Here is an 18,672-nt window from a genome sequence, read left to right on the forward strand (position 1 = left end):
AAACTGAACTGAAGGACACAAGATAAACTGATTAGAATCAAATGGATCCAAGATAGTAGACAAGTTGATTTTGATTAGACCCTCATCCTCATTCAGCAAGGTTAATGACACATCCAGAGGCACCATGACAGTTTGAATTACTGTCAAAAGACCGAGGAGTGCATGATGACCCAATTCCTGGAAATCTCCTCCTTTTCCCCAAAATAGTTAGAATAATCCTAACACTCATTAGCATACAAAATACCCAGCCTATAAAAGCTAACTACACCACATTTTGCACTGCACATGCTCTCTGTGATGGTCCACACTCTGTCTGTGGAGTGTACTTCTCTCTGAATCTGAATAAATCCATTTCTTACCCATCACTTTGTCTCTCACTGAATTCTTTCTGTGATGGGACATCAAGAACCTGAGCTTCATTCAGTCCTGAAACCAGGTATTGTGTGTTTTGGCTGGGTTAGAATCCCAGCCCATAGGTTCAAGTCCCAATATGTGGTAAATGGTTTCAATCTCAGGCAAGCAAGTTTATTTTTTCATTATCCCACCATCTTCAAAGTGACAGCAGTAGGTTAGATGATGTCTAAAAGTCTGCTAAAAATGGCAATGAGTTAATGATAATCACTGATATTTTCCTATGGACTTATAGGATTGAATAAAATTTGAAGAAGTAATGTATTACCAGAAAGTAATGAGGCAATTAAAATTAAAGAAAACTTTATTTTTTTCAACAACAACAAAAAGAACCCTATACAAAACATGGGCAGAAGACCTAAATTTATATTTCTCCAAAGAAGACACACAGATGGCCAACAGGCACATGAAAAGATTTTCAAAATTGCCAATTATTAGAGAAATGCAAATCAAAACTACAATAAGGTACAGCCTCACACCAGTCAGAATAGCCATCATTTAAAAGTCTACAACTAACAAATGCTGGAGAGGATGTAGAGAAAAGGGAACTCTTCTCCAATTGGTGGGTATGTAAGTTGGTGCAACCACAGTGGAAAACTAAAAATACAATTACCATACGATCAAGCAATCCCACTCCTGGGCATATATTTGGACAAAACTGTAATTCAAGAAGATGTTTGCACACCTATGTTCATAACAGCACTATTTGCAATAGCCAAGACATGGAAATAACCTAAATGTCCTTCAACAGATAAATGGGTAAAGAAGATATGACACACATATACAATGGAATATTCAGCCAGCAAAATAATGTCATTTGCAGCAACATCGATGCAACTAGAGATTATCATACTAAGCAAAGTAAGTCAGAAAAAGACAAATACCATATGATATCACTTATACATGAAATCTAAAATATTACACAATGAATCTATCTATGAAGCAGAACCAGAATCACAGAGATAGGGAACAGATTAGTGCTTGCCAGGGGGGCAGATGTTGGGAGACAGATATAGTGGGAGGTTGGGGCTAGCAGATGTAAACTTTTATACATAGAATGGATAAGCAACAAAGTTCTACTGTACAATACATGCAATTATATATATATATATATGATAAACCACAGTCCTGTACAGAAATAATTAACACAACATTGTAAATCAACTATATTTCAATAATTTTTCAAAGAGTAAAAATTAATTTGTTTATATGTTATCTTTCTCATTCTAAATATAAGGGATAAATAAGAAATGGCTTTCAATAAGACTAAAGGAAGTTAGTTTGTCCTTTGTGAAATTCCACTGAAATATCACTGGAACATGTAAATGGTTACCAACAGTACCTGAAGCAAGAGGGGTAGTCCATTCTTCAGCCAGCGGTAGGTGGGTCTGGGTTTTCCAGTAGCCTTACATTCCCATCGCAGAGGGCTCCCACTGTCTAACTGAGTATCATTCAGTTTTTCTACCCAGTGTGGATATGCTGCAAAAGTTTAAGGATTAAAGAAGGGTGATTTCATTTCTCAATGTTTCACAAAACTCAAAAGTTTTTAGGGAATGTTAACAAATTCATAAGCATTAAATATTTTATCAATTCATGTAACTTGGATTTTGGAAGAAACTTGGCACTGCATTACACCGAGAACTCTATTTCCTGTGTGAAAATATAACCATGATGATATTTTAATAATTTGAAACACTTTTTAATCTAAGTGAAGCATATCTTGCTATTCTTGTTGTTGTTGAATTTTAAAATATTTCCTCTTCAAAAGGCACTTTTTTCTTATTTTTTAAAAAATTTATTTATTTTAATTGAAGGATAATTGCTTTATAATATTGTGTTGTTTTATGCCATATATCAACATGAATCAGTCATAAGGGAGAGAACATACATGTCTTCTTGTTTTACCCTCTTTAGAGTAAGTGGTAGATTCTTCCCATGGAGAGCATGGGAATCTGTTTAGAAAGAAGTTTCTAAACTAAAAATCTTTCTAAACAAGAGGCATCTCTTCCTCCAAATATTGAGTAGCATTAGCACAATTTGAAGTAATACAACATGCCCATTTACTGAATAACTATTCTGCTTTTTGTTTCCTAATATAGCCTGAATTGTTTCAAAAAATAATGTGTAAATTCAGGTATCATTTGATATAAAATTGTTCTATATTTACTGGCATTTTACACATATATTTATATATACAAGTTTTCAATACTCTATTTCTTTCTCAAAAAAGATAATATTCTAAATTCATGAAATTTATAAAGTGTCAAAAGTGAAAGTCATTCAACTGTGTCTGGAGTCCTCTAGGCTAGAATACTGGAGTGAGTAGCCTTTCCCTTCTCCAGGGGATCTTCCCAACCCAGGGATCAAACCCAGGTATCCCACATTGCAGGGGGATTCTTCACCAGCTGAACCACAAGGGAAGCCCAAGAATACTGGAGTGGGTAGCCTATCCCATCTCCAGTGGATCTTCCCGACCCAGGGATTGAACTGGGGTCTCCTGCATTTCCTGCGGATTCCTTACCAACTGAGCTGTCAGGGAAACCATGACAGCTTAAAGTGTCTTTCCGCCATTGACATTTTTTTCAAGTTTGAATCTCTTAATCTCTCTCATCTATTTCTTTCATCCCTCTACCCCTTTCCCTTCTGGCAATCACCTATTTGTTCTCTGCATCTATTACTCTGTTCCAGTTTTGTTATGTGTTTTCATTTGTTTTGTTTTTCAGATTCTACACATAAATGAAATCATATGATGCTTGTTTTTCTCTGACTTATTTTCCTTATCATAATTCCCTCTGGGTCCACCCATGTTGTCACAGATGGTAGGATTTCATTTTTTTTTTTTTTTTTAAGCCTGAGTATCATTCCATTTTATGTGTGTGTGTGTGTGTATTCCAAGATGTCCAAAGCTTTCTCATACCTATTGAGATGATTATACGATTTCTTTATTGATTTGTTAAAGTGGTATAACACAATAATTTGTGGATATTAAACATCCTTGCATCCTTGGGATAAGCCCCACTAGATCATTGTGTGATCATTTTAATGTATTGTTGAATTCGATTTGCTAATTTTATTTTTTGTTGTTGGGGATGTGTCCATCTGTGTTCATCAGTGGTATTGACCTGTAAATTTTTTGTGCTATATTTTTGTCTGGTTTTAGTATGACGTGATGTTGTAGAATAAGTTCAGAAGTATTCCTCTGCAAATTTTTGGAATAGTTTGAAAAGGAGGGTTGTTAATTTTTCTTCAAATTTTTTGGTAGACTTCACCACCTGTGAGGCCATCTGGTAGTAGACTTTTGTTTGCTGGGAGTTTTTGTTTTATTTTATTTAATTACTGATTTAATTTCATTACTGGTAATTGATCTTTTCATATTTTCTATTTCTTCCTGATTGTTTCTTGGGAAATTGTACATTTCCAGACATTTATTCTTTTCTACATTGTCCATTTTATTGGCATATAATTGTAGTAATCTCCTATGATCCTTTGTCTTTCTGTGGTATTGGCTGACTTCTCTTCTTTCAGCTTTGATTTTATTTACATGGGCCTTCTCTCTTTTTCTTGATGAGTCTAGCTAAAGATTTATCAGTTTTACTTATTTCAAAGTACCAGCTCTTCATTTCATTGATCTTGTTTATTGTTCTTAGTCTCTATTTCACTTATGTCTGCCTCATTTGCTGCCAGGCCCTGCCTCATGCAGTGGCTTGAAGTATGTGGGACTGAGTCCCAGAATGACTGGCTGCATGGCTCGGTAGCAAAGGACTGGCACTGACCCACTGGTTGGTGGGACTGTGTCCTGAGCTAGCTGTGTATGTCCTGGGAGTTCTGGGGCTGGTGCCAGCCCACTGATGGTAGGGGCTGGGTCCTAATCCAGCTGGCTGCCAGGCCACTGGTGGATGGGAAAACCTTTAAGGTACAAATTCTCTGGAATGCTTTCCTTGAATCACTCTGGTAGAAAGTAATGGACTCTGCTCCCATAGGCTTTTATCATAGCAGATAGCATGCTCTGCCCTCTGTGCAGTTTGCTTTTCATCTAATTCAGTCAATCAAGAGTTTCCTCAAATCTCTATTGTTAGCTTGTAGTGCAGTATAGCATTTAATAAACATTAGCTGAATCAATGAGTGAATGAGCAAAATGTGCATGGCATAGTAAATTTGGTTGGAGTGCTGAATTTTAAAGGAGTTTTTTTTAAACATATAATAAAAGTAAAACAGGTTGAAGTAATATTTTAATATTTCAAAATATTTTGCAGCATTCCCCTGTGAAGGATTTCAGATGAACTGATCTTGAACACAGTGACAGTTATAGTTTGAAGCAGATTCATATGAAGCAGATTCAGCTTCATATGCAATTTGTTTAAGTTCACATTGTAAGGATCTGTATTTTCTTGTATCAGTGCTCTGTGTTACAGTTTCCCTAAGTTTTAATGTCCTCAATAAAAATAGTATCACTTACCTTTTATATACAATATGCATTATAAAAGAAAATATGAAAAGTATAATTTGCTATTTATAGAAGATGAGATTGTATATATTTTGGAAGTAGATTTTCCCAATTCTTACACACAACCTGGTTGTCTCTGAAATTTTTGGAAAATATAAACATTTGTAAGCCATGAAGGTTATTTATCATACAGATGCAATAATTTAGTGTAGGGCCAGCAAAGTTTTTGTGTAAAAGATGAGGTAGAACATATTTGACACTTTGCAAGTCAGTTGATCTGTCTCTCAACAGCTTAATTCTGCCTTAGCAGTGCTAAAAGCTGATGCAGGCATTATGCAAACAAATGGGTATCACTGTGTTTCAGAAAGTTTTAATTTACAAAAAAAAAAAAAAAAGAGCTGGTAGGATTTGGTTCATGGCAATAAATTGTGACTCTTGATTCAGGCCAAGGGCAAGAATAAGTTAATAAATATTACAAGATTTGCAACATCAGATGACAGCTTTAGTGCTGGGAAAATATTTTTAAGGTTAGCAATTACCTATGCTATAAAAAGAACCTGCCAGTTCCTCATTATTTTTAATTTAAAGCGTTTCTATGTGTAGGGTAATTTTACTCAATGATTTACCATACAAAAGAAGCATGGTATATGTATCTAACAATGTTTAGCTCAAATTGCATTTTCAGTTTCACTCTTGTGACCAGGGCATCAAACTTTGCTGAGAACACTTACTGTATACTTGCAACTGTCCACGAAAGGAATTTTTTCCACGTGAGTTTTCCGCTCTGCACTCATATATGCCTGCATCGTCCAGCTGCACGTTGGGTATTTCCAGTACTGCCTGAGATTTACGCAGACGTGACTTACTAGGAATATAACCATTAATCTTCATCCATGTGATTGTTGGAACTGGGCTACAATAAGGAGCAAAAATGCCATTAATACACTTTCCACTATTAGGAACATAGATTCTGTTATCTGGTAGTTTAAGCACTTAATAGGCTGAGTGCAATAAAGTATAATCACAATTAAGAACCATGTGATGGTTGATATACTTCAGTTTCCATGTGGATTGTCTGCTTGTAAGTTAGATTACAAGGAAAGAGAGTTTCCATTTCTTTTGTATTTCAGAAAAGCAATTCAAAGGTTATATTTTACACATATATATGCTATACTTTATTTTTTAAAAACTGTGTAAAATTGTTTAAATGGTGAAAGTAATTTGGAGAAATTTACAAAAGTAACATACGCTTATCATAAGAAGTTGAACAAGAGTCATGAGCTAAATGAATTAAGAACTCATTATTGTTCCAACTCCTTCAAATATCTTCTGCAGAAAGAAAGAAAGTTAGCAAGCAATTTCCTGCCTTGTCTCTATGATGCATATATAAGCACATATAACAATTTTTTTAATAATAAAAATCAAATCAAGATCAACTGCTGACTTATTCTGGTTAACAGCTATATATTATTCCCTTGTGTAGATGCATCAGAATTTTAATCAAACATTCTCTATAGTTAGACATTCAGTGTAGCCCCCAAAGTTTTCCTTTTTTTTTTTTTTTTGCTACTAAGGAATAACATTGCTAAATGTAACTTTGTACATATATATCATATGCCATTGCTTTTTATTTTCTACTGCAGACATTCTCAAAAGTGGAACTGACAGACATAAGGGCATGCCCATTTTTCATTTTAATAAGTGCTGCCAGATTGTTTTGAGTAATATAGTAGCATTTTCCACATCCATCAGTAATACATGAGACTGTTTTCCCATATCCTTGCCACCACATTATGTGATCAATCTGTTAAATTTTTATCAGTATTGATAGGTAAAAAATGACATTTTGTTACAATTTCTCTGAACTGTAAGAAAGTTGAACATCTTTTCATAATTATACTATGAATCTGCTATTTGAATCTGCTTCACTGTGAATTATGTTATTTTTCAACTATTTCTTTCAATTTTCTGTTTGCCTGTTTGCAGCATTTAATTTCTTAGGATTCTTTGTGTATCAGGGCCATTATGAGTTTGTTTACCAGAAAAGTTCTTTCTCGGTATACTGATAGTTTATGATGGCATCTGTGATAAATTTTACAAATACTTTTGGGAGAAACAAGCATCTGTAGGTTTTTTCATGACTTCAGAATTTTTGTTTGTTTAAAAATTATCTGTAAATCCATGTATCCATATTTCCTTCAGTCTTTCTGGTAGCTTTTTTAAAAATTATTTTTAAGCATTTGGATCTTTAATCCATCTGGACTATATTCATGGTTTTGGTGTGAGATGGGAAACACAACTAATTATTTTAGGATCACTAAAACTCCTTTTCCAACAATTTTTGGAATTTTACCTTTGCTATATAATTGGTTCTCACATGCTTAAATCTGTTTCAGTCTTCACAGTTCTGTTCCACTGAGTTATTTATTATTATCTATATTTAATGTACTTTATGCTCTGGACTCAGTCTGCTTTTTCAGTTCTATTTCTCACTATTTCCTTCCACATCTCCTGACCCAGAAACACATCTTTGTGTGTTTCCAATCATATCTGTTAAAGTCCTACTAATCTTTTGAGAGCCATTCTAAATGCCTCCTCTACAGTAAAGTCTCCTTATTTGTGTAGTCTTCTGGGATATTTTTCTTTTAGACATCAAAGTGATTTGTATATATTACTTGGACTCTTGTAACATTTTATAATTGAAAAATGTAGGATATTTTTTCACTAATTTTCCTGACAGGAGTAGTAGTGGTGTTAAATTTTAGAAACAATGCCACATTAAACACAGTGTTTATTTCTTAACATCTTTCTTACTTGTTTCTTAAGTATAAGATAGGATTGAAATTGCTGTATTAGAGTTGAAAAGTTGTGCTTCTTTGTTTAGGTACATATATCAATATCTAGGAAAACTGAATATTGCATTTTCAAATAACCCTTATGTTGACCTAACACATTGTTCTTTTAATATGTACAAGAATTGATTTGTTATATTTTTTAATATTTCTGCATCTATATTCAAAGGTGAGATTGTCTGTACTCATTAGGTTTGCTGGTTTACATGTGCACATACTCGTTAGTGAGTTGGTAGTTGCTTTATTTATAAGCTAGCATTGACAAAATTTGAGTCATAGTGATGGATAGTAGCTTGGTAAACATGCCAGAGTATTTGCATCTCCTATTGTGATAGCTTCAATAGTAGAGAAATTGTATGTTCCTTAAGAAACTGATCAGACTGATAAAAATAAAGTCATCCCCATCATAAGTGGAGTTAGTTTTTGAAAGCATTTCAATTTCTTCTGTTTTCTTTAATTCTTTGTATTTAAATTTCTGTTTGTGTTTACTTTGGCAATTCATGTTTGCCTAGAAAATCAAAGTATTTCACCCATGATTTCAATATTTTAGCAATGATTTATATAAATACTAATTGTTTAAAAGTTTAAAAAACTCTTCTATTATAAGTGGTCACACATTGTAGTATAAGTTAAATGTGTTTTCCACAGTCAAACTTCCCAGAACAAAAGTAACTGAGCAACTACATCTTTTCTGAGTTGCATTTCCCATCTCACAACAAAACCATGAATATAGTCCAGATGGATAAAGATCCAAATGCTTAAAAATAATTTTTAAAAAATCATGGTTTTTAAAAAAATCATCTCATCATTTTTTAACATCTTGTTTTGTTTTTCCAGTTGCCCCAAATGTAAAATATGGTAGAAATAATAGTTCTTATTTCAGAAATAATAGTCCCTACTTCAGAGGGTAGTTATAAACATTTGATAAGTTAAAGTACTTGGCACAGAACAAGGAGGCAAAAAAAAAAAATGTTTGCAAAACTTGATGATTATATTTGTATCTTCTTTACAACTTTAATGGTATGACTATATGCTTTCTCAACTTCCTCTCCTTTTAACACTGCACGTTGGTTAGGAACATGGTCTACCTGGGAATACAATTTACATTCAAATAAAATTCAAACACATGGATGTTATGTGACCTTCAGAAAGTAATCTAATATAAGAAACAAATCACTAGTCCAGGTTCAATTCAGTATACAGGAAGCTTGGGGCTGGTGCACTGGGATGACCCAGAGGGATGGTATGGGGAGGGAGGTGGGAGGGGGGTTCAGGATGGGGAACACGTGTACACCCATGGCAGATGCATGTTGATATATAGCAAAACCAATACAATATTGTAAAGTAAAATAATAATAATAATAATATACAAGCAACTCCTACAGCTCAACTCCAGAAAAATAAATGACCCAATCAAAAAATGGGCCAAAGAACTAAATAGACATTTCTCCAAAGAAGACATACAAATGGCTAACAAACACATGAAAAGATGCTCAATATCACTCATTATCAGAGAAATGCAAATCAAAACCACAATGAGGTACCATTTCATGCCAGTCAGAATGGCTGCGATCCAAAAGTCTACAAGCAATAAATGCTGGAGAGGGTGTGGAGAAAAGGGAACCCTCTTACACTGTTGGTGGGAATGCAAACTAGTACAGCTACTATGGAGAACAGTGTGGAGATTCCTTAAAAAACTGGAAATAGAACTGCCTTATGACCCAGCAATCCCACTGCTGGGCATACACAGCAAGGAAACCAGAACTGAAAGAGACACTTGTACCCCAATGTTCATCGCAGCACTGTTTATAATAGCCAGGACATGGAAGCAACCTAGATGTCCATCAGCAGATGAATGGATAAGAAAGCAGTGGTACATATACACAATGGAGTATTACTCAGCCATTAAAAAGAATACATTTGAATCAGTTCTAATGAGGTGGATGAAACTGGAGCCTGTTATACAGAGTGAAGTAAGCCAGAAAGAAAAACACCAATACAATATACTAACGCATATATATGGAATTTAGAAAGATGGTAACAATACCCCTGTATACGAGACAGCAAAGGAGACACTGATGTATAGAATAGTCTTTTGGACTCTGTGGGAGAGGGAGAGGGTGGGATGATTTGGGAGAATGGCATTGAAACATGAATAATATTATATATGAAACGAGTCGCCAGTCCAGGTTCGATGCACGATACTGGATGCTTGGGGCTGGTGCACTGGGACGACCCAGAGGGATGGTACGGGGAGGGAGGAGGGAGGAGGGTTCAGGATGGGGAACATATGTATACCTGTGGCAGATTCCTGTTGATATATGGCAAAACCAATACAATATTGTAAAGTTAAAAAATAAAAGAAAAAGAAAAAAAAGAAAATAATCTAAGTTCTATGAATCTGGTATCTGGTTTCCCCATTTTAAAATGAAAATATTATTTGTTCCTTCAGAATGCAAGTATTTTAAGGGCACTGGCATTATTTCTGTTGTTCAGGAGTATATCCACACTGTCTCATAGAGTGCTGGGCACATATTTAGTACTTAAATGTTTATGAAGTAAATGAATGAATGATTCTCATAGCATGATTTTGAGCATTAAGTGAGCTAAGTTCTTATAAATTACTTGGATACATATATTCCAAACATATGTATATATATAACCAATAAATGTTACCTATAATGATAAGCTTTGTCAGAGGTTTATCTATTTTATTAGTCTTTAAAATATTTTGAATTTTTAATTATTTTTGTGCTTTAATTTGTGACTTTCTATTTTTTATTTCCCTTATCCCTTTTTATTGATTAGCATGCATAGTATTCTACTCTAACTTTGTTAGCTAGCATTTTTTATTTGTAAATTTTTTATGGTTAATAATAAAAGTATGGTTGCTTTTTCCTCTGGTATCAAAGGTAACCACATGCCTTATGTTCTGACACACAGAGACAGTGACCTGTACAGTTTTGGTTTTTTGTAACTTGTTTAATATAGAATTAATTTAAAATATAGAATGAATTATTGTGAAAGTTATATGTCCATTGAGAAAAAAGGTATGCTTTATTTTGGATAAGACTTTAAAATTAGCTTTTAGAGAGTTTTTATTAATTGTGTAATTCATTGAAAAAATTGAAGTTATTAGTACATTGAATTAAGTGGAAGCAAACAAGTCAGAAGTAAATTAGACTTTCCAATGAGTACATTGTCAAATAAATCAAGAGTCTGAATTTAAAACAATTGCAAAACTTTGAGCATTTGAGCCTTAAAACACATTTTAAGCTTTCAAAGGTAGATGCAAGAGTTTGGGCTACAAAATCTGTACAGGCCCCAAATAGGGAACACTCCTCAAGACACATTTCAATTGCATCCATGAAATAAAACAAACAAGAAAAATGTCAGACAGTGAAGCCAAGGTACCCTGGAAGATAGACAAGATAATTTCTTACCAAGAGTCATATCAGTGTCTAATCATGAACTCTCCCATTCTTCCACAGCCAAACCCTCCTCCATACAATCACACAAAAAAGAGACAGGCTGTGCAATCAATGACCTTACAGGAGAATTTCATACTTGTGATGGAGCAGTGATTAGTTTGAGACTACTTTTTTCCCAGTAGAATATTTCTCCTGTGAATAATTAACTTATATTTTAAGTACATAAGTTACAGAATCAAGATGATTCGTATCTAGACCTGATGGAGATCTGGAAATTTTGGACTTGAGAGTATGCAGAGGATAGATGAGATTGAGTACATTCAATGTGAAGAAAGAACTGAAATATTCCTCAGAAGAATAGATTGGCTAGGTGTTCAAAAAAACACATTTTCCTTCTTTCTGGACATGTAATTACCTCATTTTTCCATCTTCCCTTAGATAGGGGCATGAATTGAGCTCTGGCCAATGGAATAAGGAAAGAAAGATGTACCAAATATGATCTAGGAACCAGTTTTCTACATGATCTTCCATTTTCACTTTTCCTGGCTCTGCTTGATAGATGTTACTGTCAATGGTAACTCTTGCAGAAAAATGTATATTTTATGTATATATAAAATGTTTTCATGTCTTTGTTGTAAGGAAGAATTAACTTTTTTAACACTATATAAAGCATTGCTGCCCATAAAATACTTATACATTTGACTGCATGAATAAGAACAATTTCTTTTCATCAAAAGAACATGAGGACTTTCCTGGTGGTCCAGCGGTTAAGACTCTGTGTTTCCAATGCAAAGAGCAGGGGTTCGACCCCTGATCAGGCAACTAAGATCTCACATGCTGCCAAAAAAGTTAAAAAATTAAAGAACACAACCAGGGAAGAATTATTTGCCACACAAATAACTGACACAGCCTAAGAGATTGAATAAAGAACTCAAGTGTACAAGAAAACAACTCATAAAAATGATAAAGAGACAAGAGAAAAAATAGAAATTATCACAAAACATATGACAGCATATTCAATCTCATTAATAATCAGGGAAATTCAAATTTAGATTATAATAAATTCCATTTCATGCCTAACATATTTGTAAAATGTAGTACTTTGAATAACCTGATAGTTGTACACATGGATGCCAATCAGTAAGAAGTCTAACACACATGGTGAGGTTTTATATTAGTGCAGCTACTTTGGAAAGCTACTGGAATCAACTTACAAGTGAAAATGGTTATTATACATTGTATGGTCTGGAAGATCACTCAAGAAATTGAATGGAGTAGAATTACAATCCCCAGAGAAATTCTTGCACATATCCATAAAGAGTAATGTACACTATTCTTATAGTGACATTTACAAATAAACGTTTTTAAAGATGTAATTTACCAAAGATGAAGTGAATCCATTGAAGTATACAGTTTGAAGAGCCTTGCCAAATGTATATGTCTATTCAACTATTGCTTCGATTAGATTAATCATGATACAGACATTACTTTCACTCTTACAAGTTTCCTTAGGCACCTCCTTCCCAATTACCCTCACCCCTGTCCCAGGTGATCAATAATCTCACATTCATATTTTAAGATAACTTCTGTCTTTTTAAAACTAATGTAAATTGAATCATATAGTCTATACCATTTCCATACTCTTCCTGTGCTCTGCACACTCAGTTTCTCAGTTATGTTTGACTCTCTGTGACCCCATGGACTGTAGCCCACCAGGCTCCTCTGTCCATGGGATTTTCCAGGCAAGAATACTGGAGTGGATTGTCATTTTCTCCTCCATGGGATCTTTCCAACCCACGGATCAAACCCAGGTCTTCTTCATTGGCAGGTGGCATCTTTACCAACTGTACCCTTTCTGGCTGGCTTTTTTCTCTCAAAATAAGATTTGAGAGATCAATCTATGTTTCTATGTGTATCAATTGTCCATTTTCTTTTAACTGTTGACCACTTTTAATATATGGATAAGCTACAATTTGTTTATCCAGTTACCTGTTGACTATTGGACATTTGGGTTACTTGCAGTTTTAAGTGATTATGAATAAAAACAGTTTGTACATTCATGTGTAAGTTTTTTGTGGACACAATTTTATGTCTCTTTGGTTAGTAACTAGGGGTAGAATTTCTATACTATATAATAATAAAACTGTATGAAAATGGCCAGACTATTTGCCTTAATAATTATATAATTTATACTTCTACCAGCAATGTATAAAATGTCCAGCTGTTTTACATCCTTGCAAAATGCTTAGCATTGTCAAGCTTTTAAATTTTATTCAACATGAATATCCACATGTTGTAGCACTATTTGTTTAAGATAGTACTCTTTCTCCATTAAATTACTTGGCATTTTTTATGACAAAATAATCTTATTTGTGTGGATCTGTTTATGGACACTCTTCTGTTCCATTAATTTGTAAGCCTGGTTTAAGCCAGTTCCTCACTTTTATGGTTATTACCACTTTTAGAGAAAAATTTGAAATCAAATGTGTTAAGTGTTATATGTTCAGTCTTTTTCTACCAATTGTATTGGCTATTCTGTGTTCTAATTTTAATGCACATTTTAAGAATAATTTGCTAATTGAAGTTTCCTGGAATTTTAACTGGATTTTGTCAAATTAATGTGTGAATTTGGTGAGAATTGACATCTGAATACTGCTTAGTCTTGTAATCAATATGTGTCTGTGTGTGCTCAGCCATGTCTGACTCTTTGCAACCATGTAGACTGTAGCCTGCCAGCCTCCTCCGTCTGTGGAATTCTCCAGGCAAGAATAATACTAGAATGGGTTGCCATTTCCTTCTCCAGGGGATCTTCCCAATGCAGTGATGGCACCTGCATCTCCTGTCTTCTGCATGGGCAGACAGATTCTTTTCCACTGAGCCACTTGGGAAGCCTCTTGCAATCAATAAGCTCAGTGTATCTCCTCAGTTATTTAGACATTCTTTCATTTTTCTTCAGCAATTCTATTGATTTTTCAGTGTACATACCTTTTGAATATTTTGTATGATTCATCTGTAAATACTAATTTTAGTATTTTTTGGTAGATTTTCAACATAGTACACATATATACCTATTGCATCTGCAGGGTATGGATGTGTTAGTTCCTCAGACATGTCTGACTCTTTGTGACCCCATGGATTGGAACCCACCAGTCTCCTCTGTCCATGGAATTTTCCAGGCAAGAATATTGGAGTTGGTTGTCATTCCCTTCTCCAGAGGATCTTCCCTACCCAGAGATTGAACCTAGGTCTCCTACATTGCAGATTCTTTACTGTCTGAGCCACAGGGAAGCCCTTACTGCATCTGCAGAGACAGTTTTAATTCTTCCTTTCCTGTCTCTAAGGTATTTTATTTCTTTTTATGCCTTATTTTACTATGTAGGATCCCCATTAAAGGTTGAACTTAAGTGATTAGAGAAAAAAGAAAGGAGACACACTAGTTTTCACCATTTAGTATCACATTGAATATTGTTTTTTTTTTTTCTTTTTTTTCTTCTTTTTTTTTTTTTGTAGATACTCTTTGGCTGAGAAAATTTTCCTCTAGTCCTAAATTGTTGAAAGTTTTGTTAAGTATGTTGAATTATGTCATATGCTTTTTATGCATTAACCAAGAGGAATGTAAGAGTCTTTATTATTTCATTCATGTGACAAATTATATTAATTACTTTTTAATAGTTAAACCAACTCTGTATACCTGAGGTAAATCCCCCTTGATCAGGTGTATCATTTCTTCCTTACGTGCCTGACAAAATTCATCAGTGAAGCTGAAGCTATACTATTCAAACTTTCTGTAGTGGGGAGATTTTTAAATACAAATTCAATTTCATTAATAAGCAATAATTCATAGTTCCCCTGTGCCAAATACTCAAATTATGTCTTTTAAGAAGTTTATTTAGTTTAGTTGTAAAATTAAATGCTAAGCATTCCCATCCTGTCATTTAATGTTTTGGAACAGAGATGTAGTGATATTTCCTTTTCCTGCTTGATATTGATATTTGAATTTTATCTCTTCTTTTTAATGTTTACCAATTATATTGACATTTTCTAAAAGTCAGCTTTGTATTTCGTTTTTCCCCAGTCTATTCATATTCAATATGATTGAATTCTGCTATTAAATCTTTCTTTCCTTCTATTAACTTAGACTTTAAATTATTTTACTTTTCTAATTTGTTTAAGGTGAAAGTTTATATCATTGATTTAAAAATTTTCCCTTTTTAAAAATATATATGAATTTACATTTAAGCACTACACTAACTATAGCACATATGTTTTCATTATTATTCAAAAAAATTCTAATTTCTCTGTGATTTTTCTTTGATAATTTGGTTATTTAGTTATGTTTTTTGAATTTCCAAATATTTGGTGACCTTTCAAGTATCATTGAAAATGTTGTTTCAATTAAAGAATATACTGTCTAAATTTTTGGTTCTGTGATAAGCAGAGCTACTTGTTTTATGGTCTATCATATGGCTAATCTTTGTGAATGTTCCATGAGTAGGCTTTTTAAAAGTATATTCTATAGTTGATAGCTGTAGTGTTCTTTAAATATAAATTATGTCAAGTTGGTTAATAATTGTGTTCAAGTCTCTTGTTCTTTACTGATTTTCTGTCTTTTTATTCTTGTAATTGATAAATTACTAGAGATGCCTGTTAACTTTACTGATTTTCTGTCCTGTCTTTGTGATTGATAGGCTAATTGAGAAGAGTGTTAATTTCCAACTATAATTCTGATATTGTCAATCTCTTCAATTACTATCAAATTTAGCTTTATATATTTTAAAGCTTTGTTACTAGGTACATATACATTTTAGATTTCTAATGCCTTGAGAAATTAATCTTTTTAATACTATGACGTGCCCATCTTCATATTAGGTAACATTCATTGTGCTGAAGTATACTTTACCTGATGTTAAGATAGTAGCCTTAATTTTCTTATGATTAATAAACATATCTCTTTTGTCCTCTGGACTTCAACATATATATTATTGAAAGATAAGTATACAGATATATATCATACACATTTAAAGTGGGATTCTTTAGGGTCTTGCTTTTCCATCCAGTCTGAATATGTCCACCAATGGTGTGATTCAGTAAATTTACATTTAATACAATTATCTATGGTTGGATTTTAAGTCTAGTTTTTTTTTTTTTTTTTTTCTATTTCATCAGTTTTGTGTTCTTTTTTTTGGCCCTTTTCCCTTACCTTGTTTTCCATTAATTACTTAGTTTTTTTAGTATTTCATTAAAGCCTTCTATTAATTTATTAGCTATAGCCCTATGTTTCTTTTGTGTACATGTGTTTGTTCTAAAGCTTGGAATATGTATCTGACAGTATTATGCTCACTTGTCTACCTTCCCACCCTTTGTGTTATTTTGAAAATATATATTATTTATACATACTTTATAAACTCTCTACCACATTACTATTATTTCTACCTTAAAGAAAAAGGTAGATATTAATAATTTTAGAAATGAAATAGACCAAATATGTTTTATACTTATACCTGCTTAAAAAGGAAAAAAATGATATCTAGCCTTTTATTCCTTTGTGGAGATTGAAGTTTTGAAATATTATTAGTGCTCCTTCACCCTAAAATATGTTCTTTACCATTTCTTATAATGCGATCTATTACAACAAATTATTGAGGATTTCTGTTTTTGTTTGTTTTGCTGTTTTACTTGATAATGTTTTTATTTTGCTTTCATGCTTGAAGAATATTTTCAACAAATATTCTATGCAGACTTTTTGCCTATGCAGACATAGGCAAGTAATTCTATGCAGACTTTTAAATTTCTTTTCTTTTATCATTTTTTTTAGTAATTAATTAGATTATTGTGTGTCTTATACTTCTTGTATTTCTTTTTTTTTATTTTATTTTTTAACTTTACAATATTGTATTGGTTTTGCCATATATCAATATGAATCCACCACAGACATACACATGTTCCCCATCCCGAACCCTCCTCCCTCTTCCCTCCTCCCTCCCCGTACCATCCCTCTGAGTGGTCCCAGTGCACGAGGCCCAAGCATCCAGTATCGTTCATCAAACCCGGACTGGCGACTCGTTTCATACACTTCTTATATTTCATTGAACGTAGAGGATCAGTAGAGTTATACTTTTCAATAATTTGGTAACTGTTGATCATAATCTTCAAATTTTTTTATACCTACCCGTATCTTCTAGGCTTTCTTATCTCTTCTTGCTACTCTTTGGAACTCTGCATTCAGATGTTTATATCTTTCCTTTTCTCCTTTGCTTTTCACTTCTCTTCTTTTCACAGCTATTTGTAAGGCCTCCCCAGACAGCCATTTTGCTTTTTTGCATTTCTTTTCCATGGGGATGGTCTTGATCCCTGTCTCCTGTACAATGTCACGAACCTCATTCCATAGGTCATCAGGCACTCTATTAGATCTAGGCCCTTAAATCTATTTCTCACTTCCACTGTATAATTATAACGGATTTGATTTAGGTCATACCTGAATGGCCTAGTGGTTTTCCCTAATTTCTTCAATTTAAGTCTGAATTTGGCAATAAGGAGTTCATGGTCTGAGCCACAGTCAGCTCCTGGTCTTGTTTTTGCTGACTGTATAGAGCTTCTTCATCTTTGGATGCAAAGAATATAATCAATCTGATTTTGGTGTTGACCATCTAGTGATGTCCATGTATAGAGACTTCTCTTATGTTTTTGGAAGAGGGTGTTTGTTATGACCAGTGCATTTTCTTGGCAAAACTCTATTAGCCTTTGCCCTGCTTCATTCTGTATTCCAAGGCCAAATTTGCCTGTTACTCCAGGTGTTTTTTGACTTCCTACTTTTGCATTCCAGTTCCCTATAATGAAAAGGACATCTTTTTGGGGTGTTAGTTCTAAAAGGTCTTGTAGGTCTTCATAGAACCATTCAACTTCATCTTCTTCAGCGTTACTGGTTGGGACATAGACTTGGATTACTGAAAAGAAGAGAAGCGAAAAGCAAAGGAGAAAAGGAAAGCTATAAACATTGAATGCAGAGTTCCAAAGAATAGCAAGAAGAGATAAGAAAGCCTTCTTCAGTGATCAATGCAAAGAAACAGAGGAAAACAACAGAATGGGAAAGACTAGAGATCTCTTCAAGAAAATCAGAGATACCAAAGGAACATTTCATGCAAAGATGGGCTCGATAAAGGACAGAAATGGTATGGACCTAACAGAAGCAGAAGATATTAAGAAGAGATGGCAAGAATACACAGAAGAAATGTATAAAAAAGATCTTCACGACCCAGATAATCACGATGGTGTGATCACTCATCTGGAGCCAGACATCCTGGAATGTGAAGTCAAGTGGGCCTTAGAAAGCATCACTACGAACAAAGCTAGTGGAGGTGATGGAATTCCAGTTGAGCTATTCCAAATCCTGAAAGATGACGTTGTGAAAGTGCTGCACTCAATATGCCAGCAAATTTAGAAAACTCAGCAGTGGCCACAGGACTGGAAAAGGTCAGTTTTCATTCCAATCCCAAAGAAAGGCAATGCCAAAGAATGCTCAAACTACTGCACAATT

The 18,672-nt window shown here is 33.8% G+C and overlaps 1 protein-coding gene across 1 annotated transcript in view; it reads right to left on the reverse strand.

Annotated features, from left to right (window-relative positions):
- The window catches only part of CNTN5 (contactin 5), a 671,487-nt gene that overhangs the window by 343,254 nt on the left and 309,561 nt on the right, over positions 1–18,672 (reverse strand). The window contains exons 7-8 of the mRNA XM_010848232.1: positions 5,587–5,768; positions 1,754–1,890 (exon numbers count right to left, since the gene is read on the reverse strand). Coding sequence (XP_010846534.1) covers positions 1,754–1,890; positions 5,587–5,768 — 319 coding nt within the window. The remainder of the gene's footprint in view (positions 1–1,753; positions 1,891–5,586; positions 5,769–18,672) is intronic.

Source organism: Bison bison, unplaced genomic scaffold, assembly GCF_000754665.1.
Source record: "Bison bison bison isolate TAMUID 2011002044 unplaced genomic scaffold, Bison_UMD1.0 scf7180017864262, whole genome shotgun sequence".
NCBI classification, from domain to species: domain Eukaryota; kingdom Metazoa; phylum Chordata; class Mammalia; order Artiodactyla; family Bovidae; genus Bison; species Bison bison.